Consider the following 23079-nt stretch of genomic DNA (forward strand, 5'->3'; position numbering starts at 1 on the left):
CCCGGCCTGCAAGATGGTCAGTCCTGTCCCACCCACCTGACGACTCACCTGCCCAGCTTCCCCTGGGCTGAGGAAGAGGTGAGATGTTTGTAATCCAGCCTCTGGTAAACTCTAATGTGCCATCACACGCTGGTTCGGTACCAACAGTGGGAATCCGTAATAACCTCTAGGAAGAGTCTGCAGAAGGACCTTGGAGTCCTCTTTACAGGGTTTACCTTCTCCAAAGTCAGGAGGTTCCTGCACAGGTTTGACTTGCATCCTTCCTACTGCACTTGACAACAGCCTGTATTCTTTTCTAGAAGATGCGTGCTCTCTGAGAGTGCCAACAAGGAAAGACCCCTTGAGATCCAACACCCTTTTCTCATGAGGCTGACCATGTTCTCACCCTGCCTTCTGCTATTCACCTGGGAATCCACCCACAAATAGTCACCTCGGCAGGCAAGGAGGCCGGAGGCAGGGAGAGCTCTCAGCGGGATTCCAGGGTTGCCAACAGCCCTGGGACAGCTCCGGCTCAAGTCTGGGACCCTGGGGATCACACCCCCAGCTCATAGCATCACCACCAATAAGAACCTTCATCTGCTTTGTCCTCAGTTTCCCCATTTGAAAACCCACTTTGCTCCCCGTTCCCCACAGGCTGAGAAGTGGAAAGAGCCTGAAGTCAAAATTGAACCATGTGAGAAGCCCTGTCCCAACCCGGACGGGCATGTGGCCTTGGACAAGTCCCAATTATCCCGAAGCCACACACCGAGGGAGTTGGAGCCAAGGCTGGACCTTTCTAGCTCTAAGCTTTAGGGTCTGCCCGCCTGACTCACTACACAAGACCAGCCTTGGCAGGCCTGGCCAGAGGCCATGGGAGAAGCTGTGAGCAGGGGCTGGTCTTGCCAGGCATTCCAGCGGGCTTGATAGTGAAGCCACAGGGTGCCAGACAAGAGGATTTGCTGCGGCGTCTTCCTAGGCCCCATGAGAGACCCTTGGCTGAAAGACATGGCTCGGTCCCCAGCTGTGCGTGTCACTGCACTGTGCCCCAAACAAACCGGGATAGCCCAGGAGAAACCCCTTCAACTCCAGCCAACTTTGTAACATCTTATATCTGGTCCCCTCCTCAGGAAACCACAACACATTTCTCTTTCCTGCGGGTGATGTGAGATGAGAGCTGCGGTCTGAGTTTTCCTCCTGAGGCTGAAGTTGTGAGCACAGAGAGGGGAGGGGTGATGTGGAGAGCACCCTGCACGAACAAGCAAGGGTCCTCGGTTCAAGTCCTGATTCTGCCACCAATTTGCTGTGTGACCTTGGGCAAGTTACTGGCCTCTCCAAGATACGTCTGCTTATCTGTCTGATGAGGAAGTTGGGCCACATCATCACTAATGTTCCTGCAGCTCTGATGTGCTCTGACCTCTGCTGTCTTTCTCAGCTCCCATCAGCAAAAGACTCCCACACACCTTCCTTCCCAGCCTGACACTGAGCAGGCCGTGTGCATGGGCCTGAGGTTTTGCTTGCTGGAGAGAAATGGACTACAGCAAAATCATCACCAGCCCTGCCAGAAATGAGGCCAGCTGTGATCTGGCATGAGGGAATTCAGCTCATTCTCCTGACATTTCCTCTTGTTAATAAGTGCCTAGAAATCGCCTGGCCCAAAGCTTTGACAACAGGAAAATCCATTCACAAGGAGCCCCCAACCCCATCAGGCAGATCAAGGGCTCAGGAGCACCTAACAGAGGGATGACCCTAAAGTCTGCTCAAGCAGTGTGTGGGCCAAAGGCACAGCAGACTCGGCGGCCAGGCAAAGGCACAGACAAAGCCCTAGGGGCTCAGTGATATGAAGTATATTCCATACAAATTAAATCATATCCGACGCAGACCTTGCCCATTTGCTGGCCATGTCAGCTGGACCAGAGTCAAGGAGACTTTCACAGCCCTCAGGGGTATTGCGTGGCCATGGGGCTGTTTGGCAGAATGGGGGCGGTTTCTCGCACTCACGCCTGACACCCCAGTGCCAGGGAACACCCATCATGGAGGGCAGGGTGGAATCTTAGGAAGTTAAAGGCACAAGGCACGGAGCAAAGAAGCAGAAATGAGCTGTCAGTTAAGGGGGTTTAAGTCTGGCAAGTCCTCAGAGGGTCTCTGGGCAAATGGCTTTGAAGCCTCGGTTTCCTCGTGTGGAAAATAGGTATAATCAATCTTACCTCAAAGAATCAACGGGAGAACCACATGTGGTTCAAATACCATGCAGGTAAAAGGGCCTCAGTAAGTGTTGCCTTTTTTTTTTTTTTTTTTTCTGGTCTGTTTTGGCTATAGTGCTGTCCCTAGTGCCACACTCTGGGGCAAGAGGTAAAAGCTCGGGCTGCTGCATTTTAACCCAGCTCTGACTCTCAGAAGCACAAGGCCTTGGCCAAGTCATTCATCCCCTGACCCTCAATCTCCTCATCTGTAAAGTGGTAATGCCAGGCCCTCTGTGGGGCTCCCAGGATGGAGTCTGAGAAAATCCCCCATGGGTAGCACCGGAGGCAGGCCTGGGTGATGGGACAGGGCCCCACTGAGATATTCTAAGTGAGTCAACTGCTCCCACTCTGCAACTTAAACTTTGGAAAAACAGATCCAGAGAGGTAAAGCCATTGGCTCAAAGTCATACAGACCAGAGAGATCCTCAGCCACCCAAACAACTACAAATAGAAACAATGAATGCCACTATTATATTGAGTTCTTACTATTTGACAAGCACAATGACCCCGCGAGCTAGAAGCTATTATCCTCATTTTTCATATGGGAAAACTGCAGTTCAGAGCCAGTAACGCTCCTACCCCAGGGCCTTTGCACCCACTGTTCCCTCAACCTGGAATGCTCTTCCCTAGATAGCCACATGGCTCCCATTCTCACCTTTTTCAGGTTTCTCAAGAAGAGAGGAGGACTTCCTGGGCCAACTTATCCAACAGCCCGCACCCCGAGTACTCACGGTTCCCCTACCCTACTCCATCTTAACACTCAGCACCACCTGACGTTCAACCACTCACCCTCCATTCTCCCATTCAGTCATTGTCTGTCTGTCTGTCTGCCCCTGAGAATGGGAATTTTGTCTTGTTCACTGCTCAGCACCAAGCACAGTGCCTGGTCCATAGCACACACTCAACTTCAATGAATGAATGAATGAGTTTCCTTGCCAAAGGTCACCTGGCTTGAGGAACAGACCCAGAGGTCAACCCAGCCCTCACAGACTCCGGGTCCTGGCCCTGAAGCCAGAAGCATCGGGTGCTGCTCCTTGTGCACATCTAAGTGTCAGATATTAGCCCTCAGGCACAGGGGGGCTGTCAGCCACGGACTGTCCTAGGTACCCCCTCTGTCAGCTCCTTGAGGCCAGGACCTGGATCTTGCCTTTCTCTGAATCCCCCACTTGGCCCCCAGAGGACCCAGATCCCTATACTACAACAGGTAAGGTGCCCACGAACACGCACGCCAACCCAAGCATCACAGACAACCCCCTTTGGGCCACCCCTGAGTGCTCCTGGCTCCCTCCCAGCTGCCTCTCACCGTCTAACCTCCTCCCCCGCCAACCCTTCTCCATCAACCACAAGCAAAGGGACGCCCAGACCCGGAGCTGAGGACGGTTTCAAGCCTAGGAGTTGACCTGCAGGGCGGCAACAGAGAGCCTTAAGCCACCAGCATGGGCCGGGCCAGAAAGAAAGATGCCTCAGTTACAGTCCTGGGTCTCCTTCAGCCTGACCGGCTGGATCGGGGTTCCTGCTCAGCCCCTCTTGTGGTCATGCCTCCTGTGGGTCTACCCAACACCCCACTGCTCTCTGGCCTTGTGTGTACACGAGTAAAACAGGTGACACCAGGACAACACGGAGCCTGAGTGTTCTCTGAAACAGGAGCACAGATACCCAGTCTAGACCCGGTCTAGAGCAGGCCCCCCAGCATGGACACTCATGACCCAGACAACGCCCCCCAGACACAGAACTACATTGCAGGGCAATTGCTGGACGCACAGAGAGGCTGCATCCCAGAGGGGCCCAGCGTCCACGGGAGCCCCCAGCCCCAACCAGGCAGCAGCCGGTCAGTGTTCTGGCAACAGGACACGAGGCCCAGACAGCCCCCCGTGCACACCCACACACTCAAAGCAGAGCAAGGGCAGAGCAGAGAAAAGCGAAGAATGCCCAGGCCGCGGGTGGACAGGGCCGCGTGGCCAGTGGGAGGTCAGGTTCACCCATAGAATCTGCGTAATAGACACGGAAAATCTTTACCGGCCTACCCATCTTGCCCCTCTTGCCAGGAACGCCAGGCAGACCCTGTAGGGGGAAACAGGGAAGAAGTCAAGACAGGATTCCAGCAGGAGACAAGCAGTGTTGCCCCAAACCAGCCCCTCTTTCACCCACAAGAGGAAGTCACAGAGGGCCTGGCGTCTGGTCCACAAATACAGCAGGCTCCAGTTATCTGCACATCAGATGGGTGGTCCTCAGATGCTACAGAGTCGGGGCCTGCATGGACGTGAGCTGGGGAGATTCCTAAGGAAAGCACCCAGTGCCCTGGTATTCAGCAGATACTCAATAAATGCTCCTTCTGTTTCCCTAAGATTCTCTTTACCCAGCTTGTTGATGAGATTACTATTGAGTTCCCAATACGGGCTCAGGCGGGGAGGGAACGGAGAGGAAGGTCCAGAGGCCCGTGGGAGCAAAAGCAGCCACAGACACACATAAACAAATGAGCGTGGTGTGTTCCAGAAAGCTCTACAAAACTGGTGCCTGGCGGGATCTGGCCCACGGGCCGTAGCTTGCAGGCACTTGATCGGAAATACGAAATGAGCCCGTTTCTCACTTTCTGAAAGCCCTTCAGAAGCTCCCCACGGTCTCAGAACAGAGTCCCTCTCCTGACCTTGGCCCCTGAGTGCCGTATAACTGCTCCCAGGTGCCCCCCGCAGCCTGTCTCCCCCCATTCCTGCCTCACACTCAGCGCTTTGACCGTGCTGTTAAACTCGCCAAGTCAGCATATGTCCTGGACTTTGCACATGCTGTTCCCTGTGTCAGGAAGGCGTCTGCCTTGACTTGTCCCTTTATCCAACTCTGGGGCACCTCCTCCAGGAGGCATTCTATGACTTCTCCAGACTGGCACCCGGCAGAGGGGGTGGCCGGGTGGGAGGTAAACAAAGAAAGCATACTCACTCGCTCTCCATCGGACCCTGGCAGGCCGAAGAGCCCTGGGAGTCCAATGTAGCCCTAGGAAAGAGCAGAGCGGGGGTCAGAGGGGCCGAGTGGTGGGGTACGGCGGGCCCGGCCCGGCCCGGCCCAGCCCCCCTTGCTGCCCTCCGGCGCCCGGCTCCTCTTCCTCACTGGAGGCATTGGCGGCTCCGGCAGCTCCTCGATGACATAGGCCTTGAGGCAAGTGTATATGCCCATGGACTGCATGGTGCTGGCTTCCACGATGTAGTCCAAAGGCACATACCCTCACGCCAGGGAAGGGCGCGGGCGCTCGCAGGGGGAGGCCCGCCCCGCGCCGGGGGCTCTGGGACCTGCGGGAAGGAAGCTCTCTGCCGGGTTAGATGCTAGGGTGGCGCCAAGCCCTACCCACCCCCAGGGACGCTGGCGGACGCTCACGGCTTCTGCAGTGCCTCCTTCTAGGCCTCGAAGGCCATGGACGTGGGGCTCGAATCCACCCTTGGCCCCCTGAGTGTGGCCGGCGGTGACAACAGCTGCCACCCCGGTGTGCTGGCGTCCCTCAAGCACGTGTGCCACTGTATTCAACCCTCCCGAGGACCCTGCAGATTGCCCATCCTCCTCCCCACGAAGCAAGGGAAACTACGGCTCTGGAGAGAAAGCAGCACAACTAGTGAGGAGTGGAGTCCAGGTTTTCCGCCTCCCAGCCTTTGTCCACGCGGTGCCCTCCGCCAGGCAGGCCCTTCTCACCCCCACGACTGCACAGCAAACGCTTTCAAGCCCAGCTCTGAGGCTCTCTCCTCTGGCCAGCATCCCTGATGCCCCAGACCAGAAGCCACCTCCTCCCTCCACCCCAGCGCCATATTTGCACCTCAGTTAACAGATTTACCACTTTCTGTTCTGTATCTTCATTAGCGGTGTCCACATTTCATGGCCTCATTAGCCTGGGAGCTTCTCAAGAGCCGAGACCTAGCCTAGGGAGCCTATCCCTAACCGTACTCTCTAGATGTTTGTGAAATGACTTAATCAGAACTATAACAAAAGCTAACATTGACTGAGCACAAACTATGTGCCAGGCCCACTTCTCAGTGCTCTGCAAGAATTAATGCATTTACTGTGTCCTCATCACACCCTCAGGAGGTAGGAATTATTAGTCAGCCTCCTGTAGAGGTGAGACCGTTTAGGCCCAGAGAGGTGAAGTGATGTGCCCAGGGTCACACAGCTGGAATGTAGCAGAATGTGGTATTTGAATCGAAGTCATCTGACTCCCGGTCCCAGCTCCTAACCACTTTGCTACATTGTCTCCCACAAAAAAGCAACGATCGCAGGCTCACAACCATTTCTCCTTCTCTAGAAGTTCAAGAGGTCATAGGGCCTCCTTCCCAGCGTCATCTTAACAAGTGACATTTACCGATCCTTCCAAGAAGGGTTTATATCCCAGATTTGCAGGTGATAGACTTGGAGAGGTCCAGTGATGTGCCCAAGCTCCCATGACGGGTTAATGGCAGAGCAGGTCTCCAAGGCAGTCACCCTGCCCCCAAGTCTGCGCTCTGCCTACTTCATAAACATGAGGCCGGTGGTGGCAGAGTTGGGAGGGCAGTCTGAGTGGCCCCGGCCCACCCAGGCTGCTCAGGGCCCTGTGACCCTGGAGACGGGTGTGCTGGGGCCAGACCAGCAATCTCCCCACATGTGGCCTCAAGATGCCACAGCATGGCAAACTGCAAGCAGCCCCAGATGTCATTAGCCTGTCTCGCTCCTCCTGTCCTCCTGGCAGATCAGAGACCTGGGGCTGAACTGGGAAGACCTTCTCCCTGGGCTCAGGAGGCCCTTCTGGGGCCATAGCTTGTGGGAACAGCTGGATAAAGGAAAGGAGGGAGGCCCAGCATCCTAGGACAGGAGCCTCCTCGGGCCCTGCCTTTCACCACCCCTACCCCCACCCCATCATCATCATCATCAACATCATCATCGACATCACCATCATGATGTCCTGGGGAACTTTTCCACCTCCCAGTCGCTCTCCTAACAGCCGCCCATCAGTTCCAGGGATTCGGGCTGAGACTGCAGCCATAAATAGCTTTGGCTCAGGCGCGGAGGACGCGTCACACTTGACCTGGCCTGACGGAGGACTGTGTGACCCACTTGCTGAGCATTCTTTGAGAGGCAGAGAGCCCAGCCCTCAGAATACCTGGGCCCTCATCCCATCCCCACTTTAGGAGTGCTGTGGGAACTGGGGCCATTGGATCCCCACCATGAACCCAGTTTCCTTGTACATAGAAGAGAGAATTCCAGCAGATCATTTCTTAGTCTTCCAAACTCCATTTACCCCCATTCATTTCGCCCAAACCTTCCACTGCCCCACAGCCCACCCAGGAGGCCCCACCTGGTGGCCCCTCCTCAGCACTATTTGCTTCCAAATTCCTGGTATCCCCATAACCATGCCAGAGGTAGGAATGGACATCACTCCCATTGAAAAGATGGGCAAACTGAGGCTGCTAGCTACTCAGGGTTTGTTCCAGGGGCCTTGATGGAGGGGGAGAGCAGATGTTCCATCAGCCTCCAGGCCCAGGCAATGTTCACCCATCGGGCAGCACTGCCCTCCAGAAAGGGCGGTCCACCCCGTCCTCAGCTGAGAGCAGGAGAGAGGCCTCTGAGGATTCCAGTCACGGACAAACTGGCCCAGGCTTTAGTTCCCTAGCGCTTGGGATGTGCTGGGGGACACGGCAAGCAAATGCCTGATTATAGCAGCTACACCATGGCTGAGCCCCCAGCAGACCTTTGCTGCCCAGTTACTTGGCCATGGGGACCAAGCTGGCTCAAGGGTTCCCTACCACATGGCCATCCTGCTGCCCCTCTGCGGTCCAGGGAGTGCTCAGGTGGGAGGCCTCGACCCCAACCCCCCCAGCAGACCCTTGGTGGAGGCTTTACAGCCCTGATCTCCCACCAGGCCCACTGGAGGGACAGCTAATGCCCACCCGGGTTCCAGCCATGTGGCACTTGCCAAGTCCCACTTACCCGGCTGCCTTTGGGGCCAGGGTCTCCTACAGGTCCAGGTAACCCCTGAAACACAAAAGACAGAGGGGCAAGGACATATGGAGACGTTCTACCTGCTGCCAACAACCCAGGGCAAGTCCTGTCTCCTTTGGGCCTCAGCTGCCCCTTCTGTAGAATGGGAGTGGGGTTACACTAGTGGTCTTCACACTGAGCCCCCAGCTACCCCAGGGTCCCAGGGAGGTGGCTCAGGGGGAGCCTCTGGAGCCCCACCCCCAGAGCCCCAGAACTCCTCTTTCTTCTGTTTCTTCCTGGCATCCTTGCCCTGTTGCCTTCAGAGAAGGCTCCTCGGTACAGCCCCCTTGAACAGCCCTTTCTTCAGGGCCCACCCAGCAGGTGTAGCTGCTTGGCCCCCAACCTGCCACCTCCCTCTGCCTGGGGGCACCCGTGGCCAGATCCACACCACCACGGCCACAGAGCTTCCAGAAGCCATATACTGCACCTGCCTGCCAGGGTAACCTTTGGCCCCTGGGCTGCCCTCGGGTCCCGGCTGCCCCTGCAAAGGAACAAGAAAAACGTAAGGAAAGGAGAGACCCTGCCCAGCTCCAGATCTGAGGGGTGGTGGGGGACCAGGGCTTACAATGGACAAAGAGAAAGGCAGGAATGTGAGATGAAATGGGAGGAAGGGGAGGCCATCGGCCTGCTGGGGCCCCAGGCCCACCCCTCTGAGAAACTGGTCAGACCAGCTCAGAGGGACAAAACCCCCTGTGCTCGAAGCCCAGGAATAAGGCACAGAGGAGGCCTGGCTGGCTCTCCCACGCTGGCAGCGGCTGCTGTTTGACTTGGGCCGGGGCAGCCAAAATTCCTGCAAACCCCGTGGCGGCGTGTATAATATCCCCTAACATCGCCCGGAACAGGCCAGCTATTCATGGCTCTAACTGGAGTCGAGTGGCTCATGCCAACACCGGGCCGGCATGGACTCCAGCCCTTTCAGGCAGATGTGTCTGGCTGAGAGGTGGGGTAGAGTGGGGTCCCCAGCAGGATGGGAGGCAGAACTTCCTGGCTCTGGAGCGCACTCATGGAGCCGGGCCCAGGGAGGAGGCCAGGGACAGGCAGGGGCTGGAGTGAGGGAGGGCAAGCAGGGCGGGGCTGAAGCTGCAGCCCTCACCTGTTCTCCGGGGTGCCCCGCCGGTCCAGGATAGCCCTTGTGTCCCTGTGGGGGGGGAAGAAACTGAATCAGGCTGGGAAGACACATCTGGGCCCATGGATTGCAGAGGTCCAGCCTCCCCGCCTGCCTTTTCAGCACTGCATGCACCATGGCAGGGACGTGTTCAGTAAATACTCCCAGAATGGACATATGCACATCGGGGTTCCTATGGTTTCCTCTCCGCCACCAATGGTTCTTAGACCAGAAGACGTTGGGGGTTGATCACTCCTTGGGCAGGGTTTGTGAGCTAAATTAGGATACGGCAACTGCGAGAGGGTGATGCTGTATCACAACCATTTTTTCCAAATCCAGAGCGAAGGTGGGAACGTCTGCAGCAGGGGTGGAGGGATGTCTTAGTGGATGGGTAGACTGATGAGGACCTTAAGGTGTAGGTTATGTTCAACCACCATGCGATGCTGGGACCTTCTGTCAGGACCTTCTCATTAACCCCCTAACGGAAAAGATCTCACACACATTGACCAAATGTATGAACCAAAATAGCTGCCTTCCTTCTTCCCACTGGTCCCAGCCAAGTATTCCAGGGGGAAAGAGGCCACTCAATGACTGAGAAAGACTCTGGCAACATTCCAGTACCAACCTTGACCCTCTGTCACCCTGGTCCAATTCCCATGATCCAAAGCCAGGTCTCCAGATCAAGAGAATCAAAACGAGTGTGTGCCTTCAGGTGGTGCTGGGGATGACCACCTGGGCCATTTCATAGGAGTTAGGAGCGCTCTGAAGGGAAACCCTGGACTTCAAGCTTCCATCAGCTTAGGGCTGTTATGAAATAAGAGGGAGCAGGGGCTTCCATTTCAGACAGGGTGGAGGAGACGGGGTGATCTCCGTTAGACCCCCTCTCAAGGGGAGCCCTACACTTGATCTAGACACCGTCTCTGACTTACTGTGCAACTCTGGATGGGTTACTGTCCTTCTCTGGACCTCAAATGAGGGAGTTAGAACTCCGAGTCCCCTTCAGCTCTGGTGTTCTGGAACTCAAGAGTTCTAGGGCTCCCCCAGGAGTTGATAAATGAGACTCTAGACTACACACACACACACACACACACACACACACACGATGCCTGTGGACCCCCTCTATGCACTGCTGTTTACGTGGGATTACACCAGGGACTTCCCTGGTGGCACAGTGGTTAAGAATCCGCCTGCCAATACAGGGGACTCGGGTTCGATCCCTGGTCTGGGAAGATCCCACATGCCGCAGAGCAACTAAGCCCGTGAGCCACAACTACTGAGCGTGCACACCGCAACTACTGAAGCCCGCGTGCCTAGAGCCGGTGCTCCGCAACGAGAGAAGCCACGGCAATGAGAAGCCCGTGCATCACAATGAAGAGTAGCCCCCGCTTGCCCCAACTAGAGAAAGCCCGCGCGCAGCAACGAAGACCCAACGCAGCCAAAAATAAATAAATAAATAAATAAATAAATAACGTGGGATTACACCTTTATGACGTCCTCTAGCCCTTACAACAGCCAGATGAGGTGTGGGGAAAGGGGGTTAAGGGTTATCATCTCCATTTTACAGAGGAGAAAACTGAGTCTCAGAGAATGGAAGCCACTTGTCCCGAATCCCGTTGCTAAGGAGCAGCATGCTTACGCTCACCACTGGGTCCTTCTGACACCTGAGGCCACATGGAGAGCCTTGCAGCCCCCCACCCCCAGGCATGTACAGTTCACGCATGTCCACAAATGCCCACAGGCACACACACTTGGCACCCCCGCAAACCCGCAGAAAGCAGCGCTCTTAATCATAAACAGCAGCGCTGGTCTGACCCAAGAGGTTTGGGGAATTTACAAGCATTCCTTCTGCACCTACTCACGCCTCGAGACAGCTCAGCATTATGATTGCATCTCAAACCTGGGGCCCATGAGATTGATGCATTACGGCTGGGTGAGATTCTTCTGCCCGGGGGCGTGTGCTCTTTTCCCCAATGGGCAAATGGAGGCACAGGCCACAGCCAGCAGCCAGCATGCAGAGTGGTTAAGATCTCTTGTTTCAGATTAATCTGGATCCCTATCCTGCTTCACTACTGGCTGGCTGTATACCTGGGGCCACTGATGTCACCTCTTTGAGCTTTGGTTTCTTCTTGTAAAATGGGGCTCTAAGGGTCGGTGTACAGATTACATGGTATAATGTGTGAAGCACTTAGCACCGTATCTGGCAATGAATTCAAGGCCCCGTAAAGGCTAGCTGCTGTTAGTACCGTGATCTTTATATTTCATTCATTCATTCAACAAACATTTACTGAAATTTTATGCTCCAGCACCATTCTAGGCATTGGATGAACAAGAAGACAACATCCTTTGCCTTAACAGAATTTACAGTCTAATTAAGTAGATATAAAGACAAATAAATATAAAAGGGTAATAATGTCTCAGGGATTTGCTTACATGGGTGTAGAGTTTCAGTTTTGCAAGATGAAAAAGTTCTGGAGATGGATTGCACAACAATGTGAATATACTTAACACTAATGAACTGCACACACGAACGCGGTTCAGATGGTAAATTGTATGTGATGTGTTTTTTTACCATCACTGAAAATAAAATTTTAAAAAGAGATAATGTGTGGCACTGAGTAACGCTACAAAGAAAAGTGAGCAGAGTTGGAGGACAGAGAATGACAGTGTTGGGGAGGGTGGTGACTGCAGGTGGTCAGGCAGGGGAGGCTGCTCTGTGTGAGGGAGCTGGACACAGGGCGGGCTCTCTGGGGAAAAGCATTCCAGGCAGAGGGAACAGCAGGTGCAGAAGCCCTGAGGCAAGAATGCTCTCAAGGAATAATGAGACCTGTGTGACTAGAGCAGAATGAGTGAGGGGTGAGGGGCAGAGGGGTGGTGTGGTCAGAGAAGAAGCAGGAAGCCAGAGCATGCCAGGCAGTAAGACGATAGGAAACCACAGGAGGGTTTTGAGCAGGGATGTGTCATGGACAGGACGCATATAATGGCCATCATTATCCTTTCTTCACTTGAAGCCTGCAGATGAGGAAGAACAAGCAAAGCCTTTTCCCATGAAGAGCTGGGTGGAGCCTTGAGCTCTAAGCTGTGTGACTCAGCCCAGGTGACTGCCCTCTCTGAGCCTCTCTCTGCCATCCTCTGCCTGTCTCAGTGCCATAATGGAGCCAATGCAATAATGGAGCAAGGATCCCAAGAGAAGCGTGAAAGGGGTCTGGGGAGCCCTTGAGCATCACCTGCTCCTTTGGCTTCCTGTGCAGCCACAAAGAAGCCTGCTAGAAACCAATGCTTTAGCCAGTGAAATCCCAGAAGGAGATGTCAAGTAAATCTTTTACTCAGCATATAGCTAAAAGGAAACAAATGACCATCGGGGACACGGACAGTGACCTGCCCTATGCCTGGCCCGGCACTAAAGCCTTAAATACATCAACTCGTCAACAACTTGCAATCACCCCTGAGAGGTAGGAACTGCCATGCACATTTGCCAGATGAGGAAACTGAGGCTCAGAGAGGTGGAGACTTCCCTGAGGCCACACAGCTTCCCAGAGGAAGCAGGCTGTGAATCCTCGTGTCCTCAACCACCAAATCATGGATGAGACATACTGTTGAGGCCCAAGGCCCTCCTAGAAGAGCCACAGGGCCACCTAGGGAAAGACCATCTTATAGACCACCCCCCCGCCAGGTCTGAGCTTATGGATCACAGCAGCATCACGAACTCCGGAGTATCTATCTGACTTGGAAGGAACCTAAGCCGTCAATTTGACAACCTCCTTTCTCATTGGATAGAATGAGAAACTGCAGCTCAGAGAAGGGAAGGGACTTACCCAAGGCTACTTAGCAAGTTATGGCCAAGCCCAGACCGTTCCCCACGACTCCAGACCCATTGGGTTGTGCTTTGTCCAGAAGGCCACGATTCCTAGGTCCTTCCCAAACCATGAACCCTGACGGGCCTTGAACACTGCCTTGAACCCCTGTTCCTCTTAGCAGACTGGGAGTCGCTGAGACTGAGCACAGCCAAGGCATGGGGTGGCGGTGTGTGGGGGGTTCCTATGTTCCCTGGAAGCACCTTAACAGTGTTTACCAAGCTGGGGCTAGCCAAATAGCTTCAAATGACAGGGCCCCAGGACTTGGAAGAATCTAAACCATAATCTTCTACAGGGCCCTGGGCAATTACGGGGCAGACACTAACCGCAAGGTAGACCCACGGGCAGTGATTTTCCCGTGGGTGATAAGTGCCTGACTGGGACTAGGGGAGAGCAGATGCTTCAGGGGAGTTCCAGGGACCACGCAATCTGCAAGGGGCCTCTGGCTGCCGGGCAGGCGGGTCTCCCCAGCACCCATGTTTATAATAGAACTCGGGCTATATTTTGGTTTGGGAGCCAGATTAATCATTGCTTACAACGCACAAGGAGAAACCAGACATCACCTCACTGTTACTGCAGACAGTCTCCCCGTCGGCTGAGATGCTATTTGGGCTTTGGGCAGGGAGAGGAGGGGGGTCCTGTCCTTGCCTGGGGGTCCTGAGGACCCTAGACCTTAGCTGATCCCCCCTGCAAGCTGATCTTGCAGGCTCCACTTCGGCCTGCAAGAGGCCCCGGCTTCTCTCACAGCAGAATGGAGCTCACCAGACTCGCTCAGCACTCCGTGAGGCTTCCCACTGAACTTCTCTACCACCCTGGCAGCCCCTAGGCCACACTGGGCAGTCAGCAGGACCGAGAGCCCCATTCAACAGAAAGGGTCAGGAGGAAGAAACACACGCCAAGAAACAGAGTGAGTCACTACAGCGTACTCGCCAAGTCCCTGCTCCCCTCTGGACCTCAGTTTCCCCAGCGGGCCTCTCAAAGCATCCTGTTGGCTCAAAAATTATATGATTCTGAAATGTGATGTGTGGCTTGTCCAAAAGCACAGTCCTTCACCAGACAGCCAGGCATCTGACGCCAAACTCTGCTTAGTGGGTACCTGAGACAGGTCAGGGCAGGAAGGTACAGTTTCTGTATGGCTCGTTCATTCATCTGGTTATTCATGCATTCAAAGGTTTGCTGAGCCCCACCAATGAGCCAGACCCTATATGAGCACTAAGAATACACTGATAAACAAAGCAAACTCACTCCCTACCTTCTAGAACGGGATATGGGCATTAAACACATATGAAGTGGAACAAAGAAGTACTGAGTTGCTAGGAGAGAGCAGACAGCCAAGCAGGGGAGGCGGCACGGTGAGCTGAGGCTTGAAGGAGAAGCCACGTTGGAGAGCAGAGGGGCAGAGGAGCTCAGAAATGGAGGGGGTATGGACCCCAGAAACCCAGAGCAGCTCAGCAGAGGAGCCCAGAGAAGGTTCTCAGTAGGGTCACTACGTGGAGGTGCTATCCAGGTAGAACTGGCAGTTCTGCGGAAAGGCGGGAGATAGTCTCAGGCAGCGTCAATCACACTCCCCGCAAAAATTCCCAGATGACCCCCTCTGTCCTCCCATTTTAGCACAGATCCTCATAGACAGTGGCCAACTCAGATGGCATGTGGAGGGCTCATGGGCAGGGTGAGGGTTGCAGGAGGGAGCCAGGAGGAAGTTTCAACTTGAGTACCAACTTCATTCCATTAGTCATGTCTACCTGGGGCAATGTGTTAAGAAAGATTCGGAGACTGAATTAGCCTTGGCAAGAAAGAGCGATTAGTGATGTCTGAGGAGGCAGGGGAGGCAGGGAGGTGAGGGACGATGGAGCACATGTCTGTGGCCAGCACTGTGCTAAGCCCCACATGAGGAAATAAAGAAGAAGAGGTCCTCCTCTGTGCACTTGCTCTTGTCTGACAAATGTGCCAAGGACACCAGTGAGTTGCCTGCTAGCCAGAAAGTGCAGAGTCCTAAAGAGGCTGAGAAAATGGGCTGGTATGAGAAGGGAGGTATGAATTCTGCCTGGAGGTGCTGGGGAGATGCTCTTGGAGAAGATGGCCTTCGAGAATGGAATCAAGGGACAGATACATGAAGATGACTGGTCTGAGCATACCAAGAGAGGGCCCAGCGGAAGCAAATACAGGGAGGCAGGAAGGCCCAGGGCACACAGGATTGGATGGAGTGAGGGTTTCTATACAGCAGAGTTTCTTGGCCTTGGCACCATTGACACCTTGGGCTGGATAAGGTTTTGCTCTGGGTGGAGCATCTGTCCCATGCATTGTAAGGTCTTTAACAACATTTCTAGCTTTTACCTATTAGAAGCTAGTAGCGCCCCCTCTCATTTGTGATGACCAAAAATGTCTCCAGACATTGTTAACTGTTCCCTGGGGGGCAGCTGAGAAGCGCTGCTCTATAGGAGAGAAGGCAGGAGGGTTAGATTAGGGGCAGCATGGGATTCTGCCCTCCCAAGGTACAAATAGGGTTCTGGTAGCCTTCTGGGTTAGTGGAGGGTGGTTAACTGGTAACTAAGCAAGATGACTGATGGGACCAGGTGGGCAAGACCTTCTACAGCACTGCTTCTTCATGTTCATCGTGATCGCACATTCATTCATTCATTCAACAAATACGTATGCAGCATCTACCACGTGCCAGCCCTGTGCTGGGTGATGAGGACATAGCATCTTATTTAACCCTCCCAACCACTGCATGAAGCAACTGAGGCCACTTGTCCAAGCTCACACAGCAGGAGAGGGACAGAGCTGGGATTCCACTCAGGCGTGTCTGACCTGGTCTGTGCACCCGCTCCCCCATCTGGAATCAGCTCAGCAAAGTCCCTCAGCAAGCATCGCAGGCAGATGCAGAGAAAGAAGCCTTCTCGGGTGGGGAGGCTCTTTTTCACTTGATGGGCCCACTCCTATTTAAGAAGCTGTTTCAATCAGTGTTGTGGAAAGGGAAAGGGCCGAAGGGTCAGAAGACCTGAGTTCAAATCCCAGCTCTGCCATTTAGTGACCCTGGCAGCTATTTCTGTTAATCCAGTGGCTCTCAGCCTTGGCTGCACATGAGAATCTACTGCCTGGGTCCCACTCAGACCAACTGAACCAGAACCCCGGTGGGGAGGTGGGCAAGCTCCCCCGCTGATTCTCATGCACAGCGGGGCTGTGAACTGGGGTTGTAGACTTCACTCTCCGGGAGCCCCCAGTGATCTCACTGGCATTTAACACCAGTGTCAGCACACGGCCAGGTACCTTGGTATATCTTTGTGAAATGACTGGAAGAGTGAATGAATGAATGAGACCTATTTGGGCCTCAGTTTTCTCAGCTGTCAGATGGGCATAATACTGCCTAACTCCCAGAGGTTACTGTTAGGAAACAATGTGATGAGGGACAGTAAGCCTTCCTGTCACGCTGGTCAGTATGGGATACTCCCAACCCAAACTCCCTTTCTTCTGCCTACTTTTCTCCATGGCCCTTTTCATCTTCTAACACACCTCGTATTTTTACTGTTTTTATTGTCTGTCTCCCCACACAAGACTGCAAGCTCTGAGGAAACAGGGGTTTTTGTCTATGTATCAGTTCAGAGGCCTGCACAGTGCCTGACACACAATAGTCATTCAATCCATTATGTTGAATAAATGAATGAATAGGGTTACTGGTGTCACTCTGAGGTGACACCAAAATTCAATGCGCTGATGAGCAAAGGGGACACAGACCTCGCCTCTCACCCACCAATGTTCCTTCTCGCTCAAGGCCCCCCACATGAGATGATGCAGAAAAACCACCCAACAGGATCAGGGTAAAGTGGCTACTGTTGTCACCAAAGACACTTGTGGGAGGAGAGACTGCTGACAAACAGTGACAATTCCAGGCCCGGCTGCCCACCCCATTGGTCCTCCTCCCTGACCCCCACCACTGGTCAGGGGTCCCTGCCTTGGGACCTGAGCTCCCCCATGCTCTGCCCACCATCCTCTGTGAGCAGGTGACACTGGCCTGCCGCACACCGAACTCCTCCATGTTTGCCTAGGCTGGGGCCAGAGGGACTTGGTGGAAATGGCTTTGCCAAATAGTTTTCCTACCACATGGAGGCTCTTCCTTAATTTAGAAAAGATGTCTCTCCCTGCTCAGGTGAGGTGGTTCCCCTGAGTTGGGGGATCTGGGCCTCCCTGGACATTTGCTGAGAGCAGGAAGGCCTGGAACCCCAGGCAGGAGCCGGTCCAGTCTGTTTTTCCATCTCCCGCCTCCTCTGCTGGACTGCTACCCCCGTACAGAGCGAGACCACCACTGGCTGCTTTATGAGCCATGACTGGAAGGAGACTTTTCCACTCACACCTCCACACCTCATCCATCAGAAAACGCTGGAGCCCAGAGGGGAAGTGAGCGGGGAGAGGGAGTCCCTCTGTGTTCTCTGAGCCAGAAGAGACCACATTTCCCCAGCTCAGACAGCCACGGACTCCTGTCTGGGTCTGGCTTCTTCAGATCTGCAGTGTGGCCTGCTCTGGCCACGGAGGGTGGAGGAGAAGCGGATTGGGGGGGGGAGTGATGCTCCAAGTCCCCCTGTGCCACAGGGACCCTCAGGGCACAAGCAGGATGGAGCCAGGAGATGCCACAGCTGTCCAGATGAGAACCAGATGGCCGAGAAAGAGGGCAGCTGTGGCCACAGCTGGGAGCCAGGGTAGAAGCTTAAGACATGGCCCTAGGCCAATGTATCTACTGGAAAACCCATCAGCAATGGGGTATTTTCCTGCAAAAAGCAGTTGACCCTGGCCCTGCACTGTCCTCCCCCGTTTCCTGAGCACCTACTATGCGCAAGCCCTGTGCTAGGCTCTGTAGGGAGAGCGATAAACCAGATTTGCACATCCTTGTTGGTGAAGTTGGTCTTGGGGCTGAAATAACTCAGCTAAGATAGCCTATAGGTCCTTGAGCAGAGTAGGGTCTCCTAGACTGAAGGCCAGGGTTCCAAGCAGGCTTCCTGGACACACCTAGAGTTGAGCCTGAAGGATGGGACACCCTGGCTGGGAAGCCAGAGAGGAATCCAGGGGCACTACAAGCCAGAGACCCACCGCCTAGGAAAATGGCAGACCTTCCCCCAAAGGCAGTTAGAGGTAACTCTCCCTGCCTGACTGAAGCAGTGATGGGGTGGGGGCAGAATGACAACAGCTCAGAATGTACAGAGAACTCACTGCCTCTATAGAACATTGGCCTGCAGTATATCAGAGGGATGATATTAGACCCAGAGAGGTTACTGACTTGCCCCAGGTCACACAGTGAGGAAACGGTGGAGTCGGGAGTAGAGTCCAGACTCAACTGACCCCAGAGCCCACTCTCTGAACGTGCATGCTCCAGGCCTTGCTCCGGGTTTACAGCCCCAGGGGGCTCATGGTCATTCCAGATGGCAGGAGGCTCAAGTTCAGAGAGGGGATGCGTAGGGCCCCCGCCATTCCGCCCATGGGAGGAGGGGCTGGGCCAGTGGGGGCTCCTGGCTCTGACAATATTCCCTCCACCACCACGAGCACCCCCAGGATGGCCTCCCTGGAGCAGCTGGGCCCCGAGAGGAAGGGTCACTCCTTGTCGCACCTCCTTAACCATGGCGGCGGGACCTCCTCCAGGCCAAGGTGCTCCCCACCCTCAGGCAGGCACGGACCCTCGGAAACCTCTCTCCCCTCCGGCCACCAGCCCCCTGCTGAGGGAGCTGGGGAGAGGCAGGTGGGCAGGCGGGAGGCACACAGCACTCCTGCATGAAGACCCCGCTTGCTAGGAAGCCCACCAGGCAAGGCAAAGCATCGACACCAAGGTATACCTTTCGTCCAAGAGGTCCTGGATTCCCAGAGAGCCCAGGCAAGCCCACGTCGCCCTGAAAAACACAGACAAGTTGGTGAGGCGGGGGAACGGGAGCGGACACTCATTAAATTGAAAGTGTGGCCTCCCACGGCCAGTTGTTTGCAAACAGGATTCATGGAGGCTTAGAGGCCTCAGAGGAGACTCAGGGCCTCTGAGCGGGCTGAGGGCAGCTGGGTGGGCAGGGTACCCAGCCCCTCCCCACTTAACTCAGTCGCTCCATTTAATCTGTTTTATATGTTGGACTTTGGCCAAAGGTACCATTTGGGGAATGGGTTCCGCTGTTAAAACCATGTTTGAAAACCATCGCCCTGAAGGACATGCAACCCGTTCCAATCAGGAATCCGTCTCTGCATTCCTGACACCCTCCTTCCCACCCTTGCTGGGCATGGCGGCTACCCAGTAGGGGGCATTTCTGCCACCACCGTGAGACCCAGAAGCAGACAACGTAGGAGCAAGAGAGAAGCCTGCGCTCCTGCATGTCGTCAGGCCCGGCTGCAGAGCCTGCTCTGCATCGGACCGGCTGCGTGGCCTCCAGCAAGCCGCCCACTGCTGGAGCTTCTGCTTTCTCCTGGGCAAGCTAAGCCTAGCTGCCTGGCCTATAAGCTTCCAGTGAGGATCCGATGGGGGTGCATGTGGATGTCTACACCCAGTAAGAGTCTGCTGAGTGAAAAAACTTCTCATGAAGATGTGAATGAATGAGCCACCTGTGCCTCAGAGAAATCAGCAGGAGCTGCCACCTCTAAGTACCCAAGAACTGGAGGCTGGGCTGAGAAGCAGTGTTCTGCCTGTCAGGAGGGCTCCTGGGTTGTGTCCAGAAGGAAACCAGACAGACTCGAGGATTCCTTCCAGCGTATGGATGTCTGGGACATGGGATGACCTTACGTGGAGTTCTGGATTCCCCTGCTCTGGCCTGGCCTGCACTCCCTCCAGGCCCCTTGTTTCATTTACAGGGTGGACGCTTCAGGGATGGATGAAGTCCTTCGGCCTAAGCGTTCTCTCTTCCATGGGAGAACCTTCTGGTCTCAGCCCTTCAGAGTTAGGGAGCCCTGAGTCTCCAGCCCATTCCCTTCCCAAGTCCCGGAAGTTCACAGACCTGTCTGCTCGTACTAACAACCTCAGAGGGACCTTCGAATGTCTGTTGGAAGCTTCCTGGGCATGTGTTACCAAGAAGCTTCTGGATGCCGAGGGTCACCTAACAGGCCCTACAGAAAACCCGCTCAGAGCATTAGGCAAAAGGACATTCACCAAAGGTATGTCCACAGGCAACATTTTTTGTCGGTTTTATTGGTTGCACACCGGAAGAAGGCAGAAGGGAATGGTTTTGGGTTTGGTGTAGGGAGAGCTGAAGGGCTTTGAGGAAAAACCAGACCCCGTCCTTTTCTACTTCCCACCTCCAGCGTTTGTCACGCAGTGGCCTCTGTCGGGAGGGTGCGCCCCAGAGCACGGCGATTTCCCTGCTGTCCACTCCCCCACTTCCCTGAGCACTGGGGTCCCTGGAAACCTACCTTTGCCCCATCGTGAGCCTTTCCTGGTGAGAGCCCGGGGTCCCCTTTCTGTCCCTGAAACAAAAACAATTCTACTTTGGCCGCCAAGTTGTCTAAAGAGGGTGTCTCCCCACCAACTCTGCTCATCTCCCTGTCCCCTGCTTAAATGCCCTCCCCCCTACCCCACTCACATTCCTCCACAGGGTCCTCTCCAATCCCATCCCTCCCCTGCTCCAGCACCTCCCATTGCTCCCCACCATGCCTACTGACAAAGTCCAAAGTCCTCCTTGGGTGTCCCAAGTCTTCCGTCACCTGGTCCCAGCCATCCTTTCCAGACTTTGCTCTCCTTCCACCAGCCCGACCCACAGACGGGGTCCCTCTGCCCCATCCCCAGACCACAGTCCTTCCTCCGCCAGACCTTGCACATTCCTACTGCCGGGTCCTTGCTCAAGCAGTCACTCCCAACTAGAAAACCACTTCTCAATCATCATTAGCCAAACCATAAGCATTCTCAAGATGCAGCTTGACTGCATCCTCCCCAACCTGGAGATCCCTGGGCCCAACGTACAGGTGATGTGTTCCCCCGGGGCTCTCAGAGACCTTCTGAGAGATATGTCCCAGAGGCAAGCTTGATTCTTTCTGATTTTCCTGTCCCCTGATGCTCACCTCACCGTCTCTAATTACCTAGGACCAGTGCATCAGCAGCCGTTTAATCTGTGTACAGGCCTTCACAGTTTGCAATAACCCTCACTTCACCAGGTTCCCAGAATAGCCTGATAAAGTGAGCAAGGGAAGTGTTATTACCCCATAACACATTCGGCGAAACTGAGGCCGGGAAAAGGAAAGGGACTGCCCAGGGCCCCAAGCTGAGGCACTGGCAGAGCTAAGACTAGGACCCTGAATTTGTGACTCCCAGCTCTGTGTTCCAGGACGTCCTGGGACCCGACAAGTTAGAATAGGCAGTGAGTAGGGAAGACACCGACAAGCAGTGCGTCCCCAGTCAGAGATAAGCATTCTTTGTGCCAAGCCTATGGGAGGCGTCCCCATCACAAGGATCCTGGCTCCTAAGAGCACGTGCTCAGGAAAGGGCCCAACAACCACATCTCACACAGGGCTGAAGAGGGTTCCTGGCTGTGGGCCCACTCATTTGAACCAATCTGATTAAATGACTCAGGAGACAGTCCCTTGGAAAGTCAGTCCCCCCTGCTGTCAACTTCCAAGAGGCCCTGATCCCTGCCCCTCACCCTCACTCCCAAGCTCCCTCCCCAATCTGGGTCCTGAGTCAGAAGTCCTGGGGTGAAGCCACGGACTCACAGTAGGACCTCAGGCAAGTGACTTCACTTCTCTGAGCTTCTGTTTCCTCACCATTAAAATGTGGGCTGCACAGCGCATGCGCGCACACACACACATATACACACACACACAGAGGCACGCACACACATGAACACGGGTGCATGCTCATACATACACACGTGCCTCACACACACACACACAGGCATGCACACGGCTGCATGCTCATACATGCACACATGCACACACACGCACACACACACACACACATACACGGGCACGAGCACACATACCCGCTGGCATCCAGGTTCCTTGGCAAGGAGCCAGTGGGATCATGGACGTGACATGCAGGAAGGCTGTTTTGGCCAACTTTAGTTCCCATTTGTTTCTCTTCTGCGTCAGGACCCAGACCTTCCAAATTCTGACTCAGTCACTCTCCATGAGAAACCACTGCATTCCAAACTGGACAGAGCCTTAAAGAGGGAGGGCAGCCTTCCACTGCTCACCTACCATGCGCCCAACACTGTGCCAGGCCCACTCAATGCATCACCTCACCAGTCCTCTTACACCCCCTTACTGCACCGCAGGACCAAGACCGGGGTTCAGGGAGGCTGAGTCACAGCTCGGGGTGACGTGCAGATAAGAGGCAAGGTCTCACTAGGTCTGACTAGGTCCCCGGTCTATCTGACTCCAGAGCCCTCGTTTACAAATGGGAAGCCTAGATGCTTCTCCCATACGCCCTCCCACTGCCCCAGGCTACAGGCCAGCCCCTCCTTGCTAGGACCGCAACTCTCTGTCCACCTGGGTCCCTCCAGGTCACTTCTGCAGGACTCGCCTCTGCAATCTACTACCTCATGCTGCAGCTGCCCCTTGCTGACACTCTCCCACCCTCAGCTGTTCACAAACCCAGTTCCAATGCCTTTTATGTCCATGTGCAAGGTCAGGCCCAGGTCTACCCAGGATTCCAATGGCTAAAAAAGGACAGCAGCTTCTCCCCACCCTGCCCTTGCCCACCTCGGTCTACAGCCAATAGAAGAGCTGGGCTTAAAATGCTCTCAGGGGTGGGCCTTCATGCATCCTGTTCTGTCATTTTACAAAAGGGGAAACTGAGACCCAAAGGGATGCCAGAGTGGCTCCCTTGCCCAGAGTCCGTATCCAGGCATTTTAGTTACTACGGACTGCTCTCTGCATTCTCGGCAGCCAGCAAGGTGCTTGGGACGTAATCCCTGCCCGAGTACAACATCAACAAACACAGGTATTTATTGAACATCTACTATGAGTCACATCT

General features: G+C 54.7%; 1 protein-coding gene across 1 annotated transcript in view; it reads right to left on the bottom strand.

Annotated features, from left to right (window-relative positions):
* Positions 1-23079, bottom strand: part of COL27A1 (collagen type XXVII alpha 1 chain) — a 141832-nt gene that overhangs the window by 87233 nt on the left and 31520 nt on the right. Inside the window, exons 6-12 of the mRNA XM_061200047.1 lie at positions 20523-20576; positions 18977-19030; positions 9298-9342; positions 8632-8685; positions 8154-8198; positions 5151-5204; positions 4236-4280 (exon numbers count right to left, since the gene is read on the bottom strand). Coding sequence (XP_061056030.1) covers positions 4236-4280; positions 5151-5204; positions 8154-8198; positions 8632-8685; positions 9298-9342; positions 18977-19030; positions 20523-20576 — 351 coding nt within the window. The remainder of the gene's footprint in view (positions 1-4235; positions 4281-5150; positions 5205-8153; positions 8199-8631; positions 8686-9297; positions 9343-18976; positions 19031-20522; positions 20577-23079) is intronic.

The sequence above is a fragment of the Eubalaena glacialis genome, chromosome 9 (assembly GCF_028564815.1).
Source record: "Eubalaena glacialis isolate mEubGla1 chromosome 9, mEubGla1.1.hap2.+ XY, whole genome shotgun sequence".
Lineage (NCBI taxonomy): Eukaryota > Metazoa > Chordata > Mammalia > Artiodactyla > Balaenidae > Eubalaena > Eubalaena glacialis.